General features: G+C 38.9%; 1 protein-coding gene across 1 annotated transcript in view; it reads right to left on the bottom strand.

Moving 5' to 3' along the window:
- Positions 1 to 2,860: 2,860 nt before the first annotated feature.
- The window catches only part of ST18 (ST18 C2H2C-type zinc finger transcription factor), a 63,175-nt gene continuing 48,520 nt past the window's right edge, over positions 2,861 to 17,515 (bottom strand). The window contains exons 11-19 of the mRNA XM_054191608.1: positions 17,436 to 17,498; positions 16,514 to 16,582; positions 11,439 to 11,501; positions 11,263 to 11,343; positions 9,992 to 10,213; positions 7,842 to 7,930; positions 6,250 to 6,353; positions 3,799 to 3,942; positions 2,861 to 3,001 (exon numbers count right to left, since the gene is read on the bottom strand). Of these exons, the coding sequence (XP_054047583.1) occupies positions 2,861 to 3,001; positions 3,799 to 3,942; positions 6,250 to 6,353; positions 7,842 to 7,930; positions 9,992 to 10,213; positions 11,263 to 11,343; positions 11,439 to 11,501; positions 16,514 to 16,582; positions 17,436 to 17,498 (976 nt within the window). The remainder of the gene's footprint in view (positions 3,002 to 3,798; positions 3,943 to 6,249; positions 6,354 to 7,841; positions 7,931 to 9,991; positions 10,214 to 11,262; positions 11,344 to 11,438; positions 11,502 to 16,513; positions 16,583 to 17,435; positions 17,499 to 17,515) is intronic.

Below are 17,515 nucleotides of genomic sequence, written 5' to 3'. Positions count from 1 at the left end.
CTAGCAGATTTTTATTTGTGCAACGTCTAAGCACTGCAAATCTCAGCAGAAAATTGCACTGGAACAGTGGGCGGTTCCGAATTGCTGGAAATTTTACAATGGCTTTTATGTTTAAACATCATTTAGCAGCTGTTAAAGGTCAGCACAAATCCTGTACTTTATCAGTATAAATGAAGTCTACAACTGCCAAGAAAAGAATGCATTAAATAATGCAGTGATTATTATCTTGATTTTTTTTTTCCCTGCAGAAGTGAAAAGGACCTCTTTAAGAGGTTCAATTTTTCTCCTCCTTATTTCAAATTGACAAAGTAAAACACTAATTAAATTATTTATACCAGAAATTTACTTACAGGGATGACACATTTTGTACACAAAGCAAGTAAAACATCTGACACATTGTATAGTGCCAGGTGCAGTTAAGAAAGTGTAATACAAGTCGGCATCAACTTGCTGCAGTTTCATTATCAATTTTATTTCCTACCATACACCAAATGTACAGCACAGAACACAATTTTGTTGTTTTGATGTAAGAAATATTAATTGTATGAAGAAACAGTATACAAACTACTCCAAATTAAAAAATGCATACGTCATTGCTCTTTACAAAAGGTCTAATTTACAGTATAGCTCATCAATGCATTTAAACACAAAAAAAGAAAAACAAAAAGAAAAAAAAATCAGTGCACATTACAAAACACATCAAGTACAAGGGAGGCAAATAAATACAAACATACTTCACAGAACATCCTGAGCAAACAACCAAACACAGATAAATTAACCTGAAGCCATAGTAAATCATAATAATAAATACATAGGTCAGTAAGAGATCTTTTTTACTTAAATAAAATATATAACAAATTTGTTAAAATATTTAGTAAATTAAATTTTAGTCTTTGTAATGAGTGAACTCATTTTGTATGCATTTAACAAGTATAACAAATGTTTGCTTTCTGTTTTTTTTAGCAAGAACAATAACTTTAATAGCAAATTTTTGTTTGGTGTCCTCCTATTTATATTAGACAGCACATATGGTAGCTTTTGAAAAATCGATTTAAAAATAAACACAGCTCCTAAGAACATACATTTTCCCCTGTCTAAACTAAGATCGGAGAGTTGAATCAACCCTCAAACAAAAAGCAAAAGCCCCACCTAATGCAGAACAGTGACCACAGTGCATGAGAGTCGAATCACTTTTGAATAGTACTTTTGTGCAGGAACAGTAATAATATAATTGTATATGTCAAGCCTGTGAATGCCATCATATTCAATCTAAATATAAATGAGGCTAATAAAAATAAACACTTTCATTATAGCACGGAAAAATTAAACACACGCTAGATCCATGTATACATTTACACTGAGGCACATATGCACATGAGGTGTGTGTGCATACAAAAAAGGCAGTTTAGCTGGTTGTTTATACCTTTTTCTTAAAAAAAATAAATATAAAAAAAACTTTTGAAACAATGCTTAATTACTTACAATCCCTGAAATAGACATTGCCTCTGTTATAGCAACCGCTACTTTCTGACGGATTCAGAAGTTCCACACCCAGGCTAACGAGATACCCAGGCGCACGCCAGCACCTCTGCTCAAGTGCTCATCTGTCCGCACCTCCGTCTGTCTATACGCTCTGTAGCACTTGGTACACTACCGAAAGACTGGTAACATATTCAGCATCAGCCTAGTCTTAGTGGATAAGGATGGGAGAAACCAGTCATGGTGTTGCTGCCGTTCGTTCAAAGAGAAAAGCAACCACCGTTGCGCTGGAGTGGTATTATTCCTCTCCAGACCGCTGCCTTCTCAGCTGCCGTTAAGTTCAAACCAGTATTAAATGCCATTTCAGGGGAGATGTGTTTGATTCGTTATGTACAAAGCCTTCAGCTTGGGATGTGTTTGTGTTTTTCAAATCCAAATCCATAGCAATACTGGCCACTTGGCGAAAACCTCAACGTCTGGTACTAAAAAAGTACCAGTCCTATCAAATTATTCTTCTTGTTTAGAGATAATTGTCATTGTCCTCCATGAGCTAACTCTGAAAAAAAACTGCAGTGGTAAAATAAATCTGAAGTTCTCTTGAAACAGTTTAAATAATCATCCGCATAGGCTAAATCACACAGCCAAGTCAAGTGCTTTGCTGATTGCTATATTTCATTATTGCTAACGTATTCTTTAACACACTGTTTTCCAGCATACTGTGCTTTTAAGAGCCCAAGTTCCCCACTAGTGGGCACCATTTATCTTCTCATTCCATGCATTTTCACATCTCATGTTACCGCAAACCCATTTCTGATACAAAGCCATTATAAAAAAGCAGGATGTGAGGAAAATAAAACTAGAACCACGGTTCAGTCATTTGTTACTTTCATAGTTTTTTTTTTTTTTCTTCCTGTACAAACCCAGCAAGTTATTTAATTTACAGTATAACTTTTCAGTCTATTTAAAATCCCATTGGAAAATAAATTAATAAACACATTTGTAAAAATATGGCAGGCCGCAAAAATGCTGTTAAAAGATAAAAAAAAACAACTCTTTGATTAGAAATAAATAAAAAATATAAAAAATAGTTGCACACACTTTTTACATTCACTTTACAAAAACTGAGTGCAAAAGAAGAAAAAAAAAGGAATTGTACTGAAATAAATACAATATACTAACAGAGTGCATTGCTGTTAATACAAATAGTCTGTTGTGGTTTTATTCTTTTTTTTTTATGTCAGCTGGGAAAAAATTAGTGCAATGTTGCAATTGTAAATGCAGCATGGCAACCTACACCCCTTAGCAGTACATGAACTCCTAACAGATCCATCTGGAGTTTACTGCTGTTAAGTAATTTCTGTTGCCCAGCAGCTTTCACATCCTACACATGGATGCCCTTCACTGCCTGTTTGATACTTTCCAGCAGAGCTTTGCATTCGGGGGAATAGTCCCGTTCCAGATTGCTGTACATGTCTGTGAGTGTATTTACATATGCTTCGAAATTCTGCTCACTGATTGGCCCCTAAATGAAGACAAAACAGATTATAATTGTAGGAGATAAAATTAAGGCCAAAAAAACCCCAAACACCCAACCCCAAAGCATGGAAAAGCAGCGATATGGCAACAGGGGAGTAGTCGTAAACAGGGCAGCCATCCAAATTAGTGGAGGGGTTGTAGAAATGAAGGGAGTTGCATGTGCTGAGGGGAACCACAAACTCTCCAAGCAAGAAAAGGGGTTGGAGATATCATTATGCTTTTTTATTGTGGCCTGTTTGGCTCATGGATTGTGGCTAACATCCCCATAACTGTCCTCATCTAATCTCCCAGCGGCACTCTTGAGATTGGGCAAGGGAAGTGTAACTCTGGAGATGCAAGTACCTTTGTGGGTCTGGCCTGCCTTTGCAACTAGGACATCAAGGATGTGGAGAGTTTTTGAGAAGGCAGAGCTTTGTTGGCTCCAGAAAATTCACCTGTATGGAACAGGTTAAAGTTTTGATGTAGGAGCAGAGTAAATCAGGATTCTTGGTGTGAAGTTTTCACTCTTTGTGCAGGGTGGACATTCAGATAGGGAGGGATGAGGGAAAAACCTGTCCTGTACAGTGCGGTACAGGGCAGAGATACCAGGGCTGGCTCAGTCCTGGAAGCGCCTGCTACCACATAGATTTCATGATCCAGCATCTCTGCAAAGTAAATTAGGCTAAAAGAGCTCTCTGCTAATGCAGCTCCAGTGCTCCTGCTGGTCCCTGAGCTTGCTTATCTGCTTCAAGTGCTGGCAAAACAGTCTCAAAGAAGGTGTGAAGCTGCTGGCTGTGGTCTTACCATCTGTGGAAGCTGAATGTCAGCGAGGCTGGAGATGAGGGCTTGGCTTAAGCCAGCTAACTCCTTCAGCAGGCTCTCGTTGTTCTGCTCTATGAGTTTGTTCTCTTCTTCTATTGTTTTCAAATTGCTCTCCATAGATGTGATCTAAAAGACACAGGCAGGCACAAACACACAAACAGACAGACCCTTGGCAGCATGGTAACTGCAGTTTTAACCCAAAATGGCAGTCACGTGATTATGAGAGGGGCCATGACAGATCTGAAGCTCAGGTATGGGTTTTTTTCAGGATAGACATAACTTCACAGAATATTCAGAGCAAGGAAGAGGTTGTATTCCCTCTGAACTGATGGACTTTGCTGCTGGTTCACAGAGAAACCAGTGAGGCACTGGAGAGTGCCCGGCGGTGGGAGGAGGGAATGGAGCTCGGGGGGGAAGGTCAGTGTGGAGCTGGGATGGAGAGTGTGGCCGCAGGGCTGGCGGAGGGAAGGAGAAAGGAGGCTGATGTTTACATTGCTGTCCTGCTCTTACAGCATCCCTGCTGATTGACCACAATAGCAAGGGCACGGGAATTAGCTGTTGTGCTACTTTCCTGCCCTGCTCCTGGGTGGAGGGTAGAGCAGGGGGTTGGCTGGGATTAGCCACAGGGCTGGCGCTGGAAACAATAAGAGAAAAATGGAGTGGAAAGGAAACTAAGAGGTTGAGCGCACAATGATTGTTGCAAAGATGATCTCCGACTAACAGAATAGAAACGAGGCTTTTGGAAAGAGCAGGAAAAAGCACCTGTGGTAGCAAAAATCTTTCTAAAGTGTGAAAGTGCTAGAAATATATGCAGCTCTGAAGGCTTATATGTCAAATGAAGTGCTGAAAACCTGAAGGTAGCAATGGCAGGGCCTTGTTCTCCACTGCCCTGCCTCTCACCTCGCAGCGGGCAGAACCAAGGGCTGCCACCCCTGCGCCTGGTCACGGCTCCACAAGGCACAGACTGATGGAGTCACGTCCACGGCTGTTATGCCCGCTCACTCCTCATTAGGATGTGCCTCTCTGCACTACTTAAACATCTCTTGCTGTGGCCACTTTACTTCCCTTCCTCACACACCGCCACGCATGAAAACAGTCCCAGTGGGATGAACTCCTTTTCACCTGCCTGCGATCCATTACAGCCTCTCCTCTGGAGGGTGCTGGCAGCAGCCTAACGCCTGGCCAGGCTAGATTAAAGGGAGATAGAGCAAACCATGCGGGGAACGTGTTGCTTCAGTTGTGGTTCAGTTCGGGCTTTGCTGGTCAGACTGCCTTCACTAGGGAGCAAGTCTGAGGAGAAGAAATCTGACAGCATAAATTGGGCGATCTCTGTGCAAAGACCACAGTGATCACCAGAGAGAACTGAAATCAGTGTCCTGAGACACTGAACACCACCCTCACCCTTCCCTCACTGCAGTGCGATTTGGGATGGATATCCCCACAGCCTTTGCCATAAGAAGCCGGATCATTTAGATCCAGCGTAGGTGGCATAAACTTCACCCTTATTTAGACCATACACAGGGCCATTATTAGAAAACCAGCACGAATCGATGCTATGCATTCCAATGTGGTACAAATACAGAGGGGTATGGTTACACTCAGCATGTTTCAGATCAGTTTAAACTTATATTCAGTTCCCAGATCTCATTTAGGACCTTTTTTCATAAACTTTTTTATTCTTAAAATATTGAGCAAGCTTCTGCTCTTGCTTTTACCCAGTCTGCCCAGGTGAACTCCCAGGTGCAGGAGTGTCTGTAGGGATGAATGTATTCAGCTCACTCCATAGAAACACTACTAGCACTTAAAGCCGATTTAATCTCTCCAGTACACAAAAGAATGAAATAAAATGACTCTTTTCCACAGCTCCCGGCAAACTCCCCTGCTACACACATTAGCAAAAGGCATCCATTCTTTGCCAGGTGTTGCCTGGAGGCAAAATTCAAACTATTTGAATAACTGGCAGTGGGTGAACTGAACCAGGGAGATTTTCTTAGGTACACATAAGAACAAAGTCCACTCACATTAAGAGTTAGAGTGTGCTGGCAAGAGGTGATATCCTCCCTAAAAACCGCAGTCATGGGATTCTGCACGGTTTGTTCAACAGTTTGGTCAACAAAGGAAAATGCATGTTTTGTTGGTAAATATGGTTTTTCTGCTTGCCAAGATTAGCTCCAAACTGCTCTGAGTTTGTCATTCACGAGATCTTTAAGACAATACACAGGAATCTGCTGCTTATTTACAGAAAACAGACGAACAAAAACTTGACAAAAAAGCATGTAGGATTTTGGAACTTTTAAGTGCCACAGAGTGATGGGAAAACAAGTGCACAAGAGACTAACTGTGTTTAAACATAACATTTACATAGCATTTAATTTACTTATTTTGCTTAAGCATAGCATAAGAAAAAGTAAAACTTTCACATTGATGTTATACCTGGGTTTGAAGTTTCATCATGTCAGCTTCAATTTTAAGATTGGATTCATTTAGTTCTTTTATTTCCTCATCCAAGTGTCTGATTTCTTCATCACTTTCAATACCTGCAAATAGTTGAAAATACCAATATCAGATTTAAAGAGTCCACATGTAAATGGAGGCATAAGTAACAAGCTGCTGTTACTGAACAAGAGGCAGACAACAAGCTTTTGATCAAATGACTGATCCTTAAATTGCCTCTTACTTTGCCTTTACTGTCAAAAGGTACATAAAAAATTGTTTCCTAGCTGTAAAACATCTACATGAGCTGAAACATTGAGAGGGCTTCCTGAGTCTTTGTGTTTCACAATTCTTTCTTTCCAGTACAACATGCAACTACAAGCTGGAGGGTACAGAAAAGAAAAATTGCCCAGAAAGAGTAAAGTTTATCATAAAACATGAGAGAGTATTTACAATGGATTTTTTCATTTTAAAAGAAGCATAACAGCAACCCTTCTTTTGCAGGGAACACCCCAGGGTAACATCTCCACTAGTATAATTGCTGACTTTAGTAAGCCCATCTGTACCTGTTTCTTTATCTTGCAAGAAGTTCTGTGGGGGCAAATCTCTGTGCAGAATAACTTCAAGCAGCACAGCCTGAGTTACATGTCATAAATAGTGAAATTTAAATAACAGCAAAGGGGAAATTGTCAGGAAGCTAACAAGCATTACAGAAAAAAAGGAAGGAAGACTTCTACCACAAATTAGATAGCAAAGAAAAAAAACTTCAGCTCTTTAATGAAAGCTTTGTCCCGAAAAATACTGAGCAGCTACAGCTGCTGGCAGTGCTTGTCCCTCTTTCTGCTTAGTATCACTCTGAGATCAACTCTGCCGAGAGATTTGTGCCACTGTTGTTACAGCTTTAACACCTAAAGCCCTGAACTGAATCTACTGGGGAGCCAGCTTGGGAAATCTGTAAGCAGCAGTCCCTGCCCCAGCAATAACGGGGATGCATGGAAACAAGCTCGTTTGCCCGATGTAACATGACTGTTTTGCTCAGCAGTTGGAGGCATAAAGACTAAGTTCCCTGAATTCTGGCTCAACGCCCAACTTTCTAAAGCATGCTGTGTAAGAAAGGAGACTCCTACATATTCCCCCTGTAACTATTTCTTAATTGTTCCTTTACACTTGGGTTAGCAACATTGTCCAAGTGCTGCACAGATACTAAATGGTGTAGTATTCAAGTTAGGGAGAGGAGTCAATTTCTGCACACAATATTTATCCCTTCTTACCTTAGTCATCAGATAGCTAAGTCCTCCTGATCTGTAACTAATAATTTATTAGTAATAACAATATTGAAAGCATCTTCAAATCAAAAAATGCTCCGAGACAAGATGAGAGCATACTTTCAATGTTGAGTTATCATGATGTAAACAAGAATAATTTTATAATCTCTCATGCAAAGATTTTTGTTATTCAAGATTTGTTATTGCTAGAGACAACTGAAAGGAGTGAGAATTAATGCCAGAATGGCACAAAGGGGCGTAAGTATAAATGGGAGTCAGGGCCCTTCTATCTAAATAAATGTCATCATCTTTCACAAATCTCCTTACCGCCACTTGCTTTAAGCTTGATAGTCATTAATTCTTCCGAAATTTTGCCCTTTTTTATGGCTTGTGCATTCAGAGGACAACCAGACAGGCTGAAACCGATAGCGAAAAAAAACATTAGCACCCACTTGAAAATGGCAACAATCCTTTCAGGCAATATTATCATGCACTTGGACAGACCTCTGTACCTAAGGTCACATCAGTATCTCCATTATAGCATAGCTTCGGGGAATGACATAACTCATAAAGGGCCATTTAACTGTATATTCCAGTTTGAAAATTGGCACAAAAATCTCAACCTATAAGTAAACAACTCTTAAGCATATTTCAGAATCATCAAAATAGCAGTGGCAGCTGCAGTTAAGTTATGTGAAGATGCGTTTACAGAATTCTTGAAGCTTCAAAACGTATAAATAAAAACTCTCTATTGTTTTTATTGAGGGCTTGTGCTCCAGAGGAGAGGGGAAGTATCATGACAAGTTTACTATCCTAAAAAAAAAATCAGTTAATGGGATGATTTCCACGGTGCACAATTATTGTATCATTTTGTTGATACATAATAATGATCAATACAATAATAACTCTGGATATACCCGATAGACTGTAATAGGTATTTTGAATGGTTCTATTATATAGTCAGTTTGCTTTTTAACCACTGTTCACATTAAATTACATTTTGCTCTTTCAAAGCTTACAATTTCATCAGCTGGTAATTATCTGAGGCAATTTTTATAGCCCACTAAAGGGCTAAGATGAATTGCACTGTCTTAATACTATCTTTATAAATGACAAAGAAGAAATACCCGTATGCTGCAGAACTGGCAGAAGGATTTGTATTCAGATGTAGCCAAGTAAGGAATGAAGGAAAATTTTGTTCCACAGGAAAATGGTTGATTTTCGTGTACATGTAAGAATTAAAACCAAAAATCCCAACAGACATGGTGTTTCCACTTGGGGGGGGGGGAAGCTTTTTCAGGTCAAAGTGTTAAAGTTAGCTTCACACTGGCTCAGCTAAAAGCTATACAGGGAAAGATGCTAGTTCTCCAGTTCTAAAATGCTGCTTAGTATCTCTGCCCAGGGCAGATAACTAACTGGAGAATGTCTCAATGCCATGGGTTACCTGTTAGATTGCACATGTCCTAGGGAAGGATATCATATCATAAAGCTATATTTACTCCCTCATTTTAACTAGCACACATTGGATGTGTGATCCAGCCTTATGTAGGGCAGAAATCATCTGCAGTATGAGTTGCAACCAGCTAACATATTATTTATGTTAATTATTTTGCTTAATTAGCCCCAATTTACAGTGGTGTCCTAACGTAAAGACTTTAACATGCGATACAGATCATAAAGTGAGGATAACACTGTACTCTGACTGGATTTCTTTGTGTCACCTTGAACATTCTTGTATTGGAGAAGTTGGTTCAGTGTTAGAAAGCAAAGAAGGTACAGAATATAGACTTAATTCTATTACAGACAGAAGACCAAACTTTGCCAGGTATTAATTCAGAGTCTATAGCCAGATTCAATGCATAATATTGATTGAACATGGTCAAATTATGCTGGTGTTTTCACAGTGAAACATAAAATTGTAGTGTTAATTGTTACTGGTTATATGTGTAATGCCTGCTTTGTAAAGTTAGCTTTCTTTGTAAGGTTGTTATAACTTCAAACTTGTGTAATCCATATGAGTTCTACATGTTTACTTTTTTGTGTGGTTGTAGCTATTTAAATACAAAGTTTATGAAAACAGCTTTTTCACTGGTAGAAAGATGAAACAAATGCAGCCATTGCTCTTGCTAAACCTTTTCTGGTGACATTTCAATGATATTTGCATTTTCCATAAAAGATATACAGATACGACTTCATATTTGCCTAGGAAAGAACTCTATTAAATTTTAAACCATATAGAAACTGTGCTAATCTGAAGGAAAGACCTTGGAAAGTCACATTGCGATAGGAACGTAGAAAAAGAGTAAGAAGTTGATCCCAACTCTGACAGTTATTCTGATCCATATTACTTCAGCTGCAATGTAAACTATGCTGTAACTTAAAAGACTTCAGCACTATGTATTCAGACTGTAACCTCACATGTTGCCAATTCAACAGTGGAATGAGGAAAAATGAAAAGAGAAAACAGAAAGTTATACCTTCTGTGGGTGACAAAAACATTATTAACATGACCCAGCCCGTTGCAGCCTGGCAAAGGACAGTGTGGCAGCTCTTGTTTGTTCAGTTTCCAGGATAGTGAAGACCCATTGACGGGACTCTCCTTCTGTCTCTTGGCAGCCAAAGGACAACCAGAAGCAGTGCGATGAGAAGTGTATTTACCTGATATGTGACCTTGGCCATCACAGCCTATCACTGGACATCTACAGAAACACAGCAAAAGAACCCCCGTTTTCACTGGAGAGAGCAGGCAAAGAGAGTCTCAAGAAAGTCTGAGAAAATAATTCCAGCTGCCTGTGCTGCTTTGCATTAATGGATTAAGACTCGATCCCCGGAGGCACGCTGTACCTGAACATTCACAATTCATGTCAAGCTGAGTTATGGGGGTTCAGCTGATCTTAAGATTAGGCAATTGAAAATACAGTCATACAGCCTAAGAAACTAAAACATTCATTTAGGATGTATTTCGCCAGAAAAGACAATTGAAATTCTATCACAGGCAGTAAATCTCACTTCTACAGTTGTACGGAAAGTCAACATTCTCTCCTCACCATCTAGGTTTCTGGCATGAAGCAGAGGATGGGTTCCTGGGCCTGGAAAACTACCATCATCTCATGCAAATACTTGCAAAGAGAGAATTGAGATGTTTTTTTAGCACTGCTCTGTCAGTGTTATGCAGCCTCATATATCATTAGCAAGTATTAAGGACAGCATTGTTTGCAACTAAATCTTTGTATCTGTATTCTGGCAGTTATCATTTACTGATTTTAATAGAATGTGTGTTCAAGTCAGGAATGCAGTGAATCTACTGAGTTTCTAGTTTTCACTTTAAGTGAAATTTTAATTTATTTATAGAGGAAAGACATGAGATATATTTAAGTTCTCTGGGACATATTTTTAAGGTGTCTCTCTGATTTAATTAGCTGACACGCTAAGATTTCACTACAGGCAGAAATAATTTGTTTTCGTTCATTTTGCCAAATTTTCTAAGTGACACTTTCACAGCACTGTTTAAAATAATTGGACCAATGCAAGCAGCTATAGCAATCCTTCCTTACTGTTCAAGCTCCAAGGTGATGGACTCCACCAGCTTCGCTAGAAGCAGCAAGACTTGGTTCATCTCCAGCTCTAGGCCATATCCTCACACGGCTCAGGTTAACTGGGGCATCTCCTATGATGCCTCAAATCCTGAGCTCTTAATTGTTTTTTTTCCCTCCCTTCACTGGTGGTAGACCTGTGCTTTTGTACTCACTTAAGTTCAGGATCTTCCTTTTCTTCCTTAGTAGGAGTCACTTTGATACCTCCTTTCCTGGCACGAGGACAACCAGACAAGCTGAAAGAAGCACACAGAGTAAAAGCCACCTCTTTCTGCTGCTACTTGCCGAGAACGCCAAGCGCTGCAGCCCCGTGCGACGGGATGGTTTTTACCTTCTGTGGGATGCGTAGTTCCCTGTCACGTGGCCAGAGCCATCACAGCCAGGTGTCGGGCACCTATGGAATAATACAGGAACCTTACAAAACACAGCTTCAAAGGTACACAGTAAATAATGTGTACATTCTACATTTTGTCTAGGGGGAAGAAAGAACGGCAGAGCTTTTGTTGAATATTTAAAACTAGTTCCTGCTGTTTCAGTGTTTTGTTTTTTTTTTTAAAGAGCAGACTCCTTTCATTATTTTTTTTCTTTTATAACAGAGTTTTAGTAGGGAATGTGAAATATGTTGCATATGATGTGTAGATTATATTAGTTTATAACACTGTTTGCACCAAACATTTTTCCTTGTACAGGATCAACATTAAAAAAAAAAAAGCAGCTTGATATAGATCTATTTGTAAATTTACTGTTACGTGTTTGTTTGTTATTCTTCTGATGTTTTCAGGTACAGATATAAATAAGCACTTTGCCAGTATTTACAGAAGGGGAAATGGAAGCAGAGAAGCAGTTTTACTTTTGGGCATCAGTAGACGGTAGACAGAATTTGAATTTAATAATTTGTATATTCTAGCGCTGTAAGCATACAACAGGACCATATCTTTCGTGCACTAGATTCAATTGGGTATTCAGCTTGGCAATTGGATTATGTCTCATAGTTAAGGGGTTTCTCTGTGTGTGTGCAACAAACAAGCCTTTTCAAGTATGAGTGTTTAATACTAAAACATCCATACAATGAAAGGAAACAAACCTGCCTGTTACTGTGCTTTGGCCAGTGGTCTGGGAGGGTGGGCTTCCTTCTGGCTGGTCCTACATGGAGAACGTGCTCTAAAAGCCTTCTGGAGTCAGTAGGTCTTTCCACTGACTTCTGTGGGGTTTGGAGCAGGACCTTACTGGTAGCATCTTCTATCTCAGAAATTCAGATATTATATTTTTTTTTTGATTTAAGGTTTGTATTGGTTTTTCTTTTGGTTTGATTTTTTTTTTTTTTAAGAGAAGAGAAATGCACCTTGGCACACAAAGCAGAACAAAAAAATATTTACCTTCAGAAGTTGTGCCAGCCATTTCTATGTATTATACAGCACAAAGTTCTTACGCTAAGCGTCCCTAAGGGCCTTTTGAATGCTATGATTTTTACAGAGTATCAGAATTACAGGAAGAATTGTACCATATAATCTTGTACTGAACCATTAAGGAAACTTGCATCGTTCAATACTCTCTTAAGGGTCTCAGTTCTTACTGAATCTTTCCTGAGGTGATGAGTGATTTAATCTAGTCATTGGTAGGCTGCCGTGGAAAACACCTACAAATATAATTGTAATAGCACATCTGAGCATGCAGGTGTATCTCTTTACAGAATATTTAAAACTATTTTTTCTGCGAACAATTAATTTGTCAAAAATGTAATTTCTTTTGGACATGACCAAATTTATTCACTGATTCAAGTAGAATTCCGCAAATAATTTCAATTGAAGAAAGGGGAGACTTTTTTTTTTTAAAGATAATGTCAAAACATTTCATGATGACATTTTCTGAACAAAATATTTTGGCAGAACGACATGACTCACACTGACAGTGAAGGCAGAGTTGTGGGTTGCAAAGTGCCAGATATGCTCGACTGCGTAGGGCTAAATGTTGACCTGTCTGAGTGTGGGACAAGGACTGGGCACAATGTCATGTGGAGCAGGCAGCAAGGGCAGATGTCTGAAGAGTGTGAATGCTCACAAGTAAATCCAGAACACCTGCCAAATACTATGGGTATTAATTTTGGCTACTTGTTTTATCAGATGATCACAGATGGAAGAGCTATCCACATAGACTAGACGTGGATTTTAATTCAGTAAGAGCTCTTTGTGGGAGAAATTCAGATCTGAGACCTTGAGAGTTAGGGACTTAAAAAAGATACTGAACTAAATTTAAACCTCCCCATCTGTATTTACCACTTCTGGCAGCAGATAGATTTCACAACCAGATTAGGGTCCAAAGTATTCTTGAGGTCACTGAAGATTGGAGGCTGTGATGTTATCAGTACTGACAAAATTATAAGATGATATTTCAGGTGGGCTACTGACAAAATAGTAAGAAGCTTCACTAGCAAGACTCCTGAGCTTGACCAAAGGGTTGGGCTTTCCAAATACTGGTTATATCTTTGTGTGGATTGTGAAATTCCACGATACAAGATACACCAACAATGTACTGCCTTAGAGTCAGTGATACTGTGCACCTTCATCAGCTTTTAACTGGCTGATAAGTTTGGACTGGTGCCCCATTTTAGGGAGTCGTCCTCTGTTATGGATTCCTGCGCAGAGCCAAGAAAATCAGATTTACATTGAAGGGCCAGAGGCCTCAGGAGCTCAAGCTAAAAGATGTCAATTCTAAAGTGGGTGTAAGTTACGGATTCTTTTACAGATTTCTTTTCCAAGAACAAATCTCAGTGATTTCACACAGAAATTCTGTGCATCGAGTACGTGCTATTTTGTTCCTTTCTCCAAGAGGGTTGCCTTATCTTAGGTAGATGAACTACAACTGCACGTAAAATTGATACACTGAGCTGCAGATCTAGCAGCATTTCTGGGACTCCCTAGAAAGCTCACAGGGATGATTGGATATGAACTGTAGTTAAAGCAAAGCCACAGATGTCAGCTGAGAAAACCATTGACTGAAAAATGTTATGCTACCTATGGAATATGGATCAGTATCAATGTGTTGTGTGAAACCTATCTAGAAGAATTGCTAGAATCTCTCCTAAGATTGACATTTAACCACTGCAACAACTTGTCTAAGGATAGGACTGATTACCTGTTCCTTAAAGTTTCTGAAATGTAAGCAAATATCTTTCTAAAGTACACTTTTAAAATTCTTCAAGGCTTGATAAACAAGCTCTTTGGTGAAACAGGATGATCAGTCATAATTATCCCTTACAACTTTAAGATCTGATTCATCGACATTAGCATGTTTTAATTTGACCACCTCAGATTGCTCTGTGCAGCAAGACTCCTCAGATAAAAAATTTCTTGAATCTGACTCAGAGGTTCACTTTCTGAACAGATCTTCCTTATTTCCAAACTGTAGATCACATGGAAGCCTTGTATCTTTGCTGGCTTAGAGTTTTGTAATTAAAGCCAAAATCATATCTTGATTCTGGCAAATTAAATGTGAATAACATTTGGAAAAAATACGCAGCTTTTTCATATTCATGCCTAAGTACATGAGGGGACTTTCGTGGCCTGATTCTGTGAGCATTTATGCCCTCTGCTAACATAGCAATAGTAATATTAACTATTGATATCACTATACTATACCAATGCAAGCATGATTAGAGTTTTTGGCATAAGATTTCATTTACCCAACACTTGTCAAAAGCAAGGTTTTGTTTAAAATTTCACCTGAACTATGTTTTGCAGGAAGCTAAAATAAGGTAGTACATTTGTGGAAAATAATTTTATTTAGCTCTTTGCAAATTGTCTGTGAACAGATTTTGATTTTTGCTCTTTTTCTAGTTAATTGAAATTAAATGCTAAGTGCGTTATGCAACATATTTCTGTCTGTGAAATGTCCATGAACTTTGACTTTGTCTTTCACAACTCACTTATTATACATGCCGTACAGTGTGCAGTTTGTCATTTAAGTCATATGCTGTTGCTCCTCTTTCCTTATGGCATGACCAAAACTCTAGAAGCTTTAGTGGAAAAATAACCATATTGGTATGCAAATTTCCTTATTCACACATGAATATGGGAGGGGGGGGTGCTGCATGAGGAGCAACTATTCAAAATATTTGTGTGAGTGTCTATGTATGGCAGAAAGCCAACAAAAGCAGGGACAAATACATATGACTCAGCAAATGATTTCAAATTTGTCAGCATTTTCAGAAGTCAGTTTCTTGCTTCTTGTGCTGCTCTTTTTAAAACAAACTAACCCTAAATTTGACACCTTTGAGACTCAGTGATGGAAAAACTGAAGCATTGTGCCAGCGTGTCAGTTCACCTACTGGCTTTGGGAACTGTTTTGAACAGTTGCACATACAAATGGCCTTTCTTTGCCATTTTGCTGCATCTGCAGAAGGTTCAACTCCACAGCCACCATCAGTTCAGCATTTTGTTTATAATTCAAGTTGTCAGATTAGGGGATAAGACCACTAACACTTGATCTGGGGAAGCTAAACACCGAGTCAAGCCTAAATGTAGTCACTTCTACTATTAATACCATTAGAACAGCATAATAGTGCCATGATCAGACTTTTTCTTCTATCTGGACTAGGGATGAACCTAAAGGACAGAAAGGACAGTCACGGGATGCTCCCCTTTTTACGTGCATTCATGAGTTTTTCCAAGCCATCTATTATGGGATCCAATTTACAAGTTGCAGAGGGAAAGCTATGAAAGAACTCTAATTATCCTTTCCTCTTCCCCACATCCTTATTGACAAAGCCAATTCAATAACTAGATGACTGGTTGCCAGTGCCTCTCTTGACTACAGATTTTTGAAATATTCATATGTCCCTATACATCTGTCTATATAGCAGAGCCTGCACAGTCCTTTTGTAAGTGACATTTCATGGTGAGAATTATGCCAGCACAAAATCATATGACTCGATGTCTGCTTCAGTGACATTAAACTCATAGTATATGGTAGTGAATGACAAAAAATGATTTGCACGAGTTCTGGTCTGGTTTTTAGATTTATTCTAACTAGCTTTATTTCTAACTAAATAATTCTAATTTATTCTAACTGGATCAGACAGAGTTACTTGCCAGATATGTCTTGCATGTTAGGTATTTTCTATTTGTCTCTGATTCAGAAATACTATGAGAGCAGCATCTCTCTTAGTGTTTACAATTTTTTCCCCCGGGTCCTGGTTAATTCATGAAAACAAAGGGATACAAAAATTAAGAAAGACAAATGGAGAAAAGTAAATTCTGTTTCACTCAAAAGCTTGCAAACCAGTTCATTTCAAATTTTGGACAAAGGTTTGACATTACTCAGAAATTCAAGTGAACAACAGCATTAACGTAGGGAACATGCTGATCAAAGATAAGAAACAATAACATTTGTGCTATTATAAATACTTACTTAAGCTCCTGAGAGTTAGCAGCCATAAGGGATTTTAATGTCTTGTCAGCTAATGGACACCCAGAAACACTGAAAAAAGAATGATGTGAAATGTTTTACTAAAACAGAACATGGGTTTGGTTTTTTTTTTTGTTTTTTTTTTTGTTTTGTTTTTTTTTGGTTTTTGTTTGTTTGTTTGTTTTCCCTTAAAACAGCAGCCTCCAGACCATCTATGACTTAGAATGGGAAAAAGGAGACCCTCAAATATTTGCTCTTGGCAACAGAGGAGCAGCCAATGTCAGGCTGTAATTCTTAAATCTCTGGAAAGATATACGGTTAGGGACAAAGGTTCCTAAGCCCCTGTAAAGCTTTGCATGGGGAGGCAGCGGTGCACAGAGTCCTTCCTTTATGTTGCCTACGTGAAGGGCAGTAGAGCATCTGGTCCATGTGGTTGGGAAAAGGCAGAAACTGCTTCCATCCTACTCCCGAACGGAAAAGTAGGAAATTATTGTTTCAACCCCTAATAGGCATAATAACCTGAGGAAAATGTTTAGCATCCTCAGATTATGTTAGCAGAACTATGAATTTCAAAGACGTTCGTAGAGTTATTACAGAAACCTCATTAAAATATTGTGCATCAGCATCTGTACACAGAGTGTACATTTTTAAACTTAGAGAAGTGAAAACTTTACTAAATGACTTATCTACAGGACTCAGTTAAGACACACAGCTAGAGTAATACGCATATGCCGCTTAACTCCACCAGTCTATTGAGCCCAGACCTTCATATAGCAAAACCGGGAAAACCAGCCACATTTCTGTATGGATTATTTTCTGCAAATTATTTTTGAATACTTATCCATGATTAGTATAAATCTGTTCAAAGATGACAACAGCTAAAAGTAGCTCTATTTCCTGCTTTAGGCTTCCTGTTGTTTCTTACCTGCGGTGTGAGGCATAGTTTCCTGTTACATGACCGCTACCATCACATCCTGGAGTTGGACAGCTATGCAAAGAAGACGC

Source organism: Rissa tridactyla, chromosome 2 (assembly GCF_028500815.1).
Source record: "Rissa tridactyla isolate bRisTri1 chromosome 2, bRisTri1.patW.cur.20221130, whole genome shotgun sequence".
Taxonomy (NCBI): domain Eukaryota; kingdom Metazoa; phylum Chordata; class Aves; order Charadriiformes; family Laridae; genus Rissa; species Rissa tridactyla.
The sequence above is the reverse complement of the archived record's forward strand: the minus strand, read 5'-3'. Positions and strand labels throughout refer to the sequence as shown.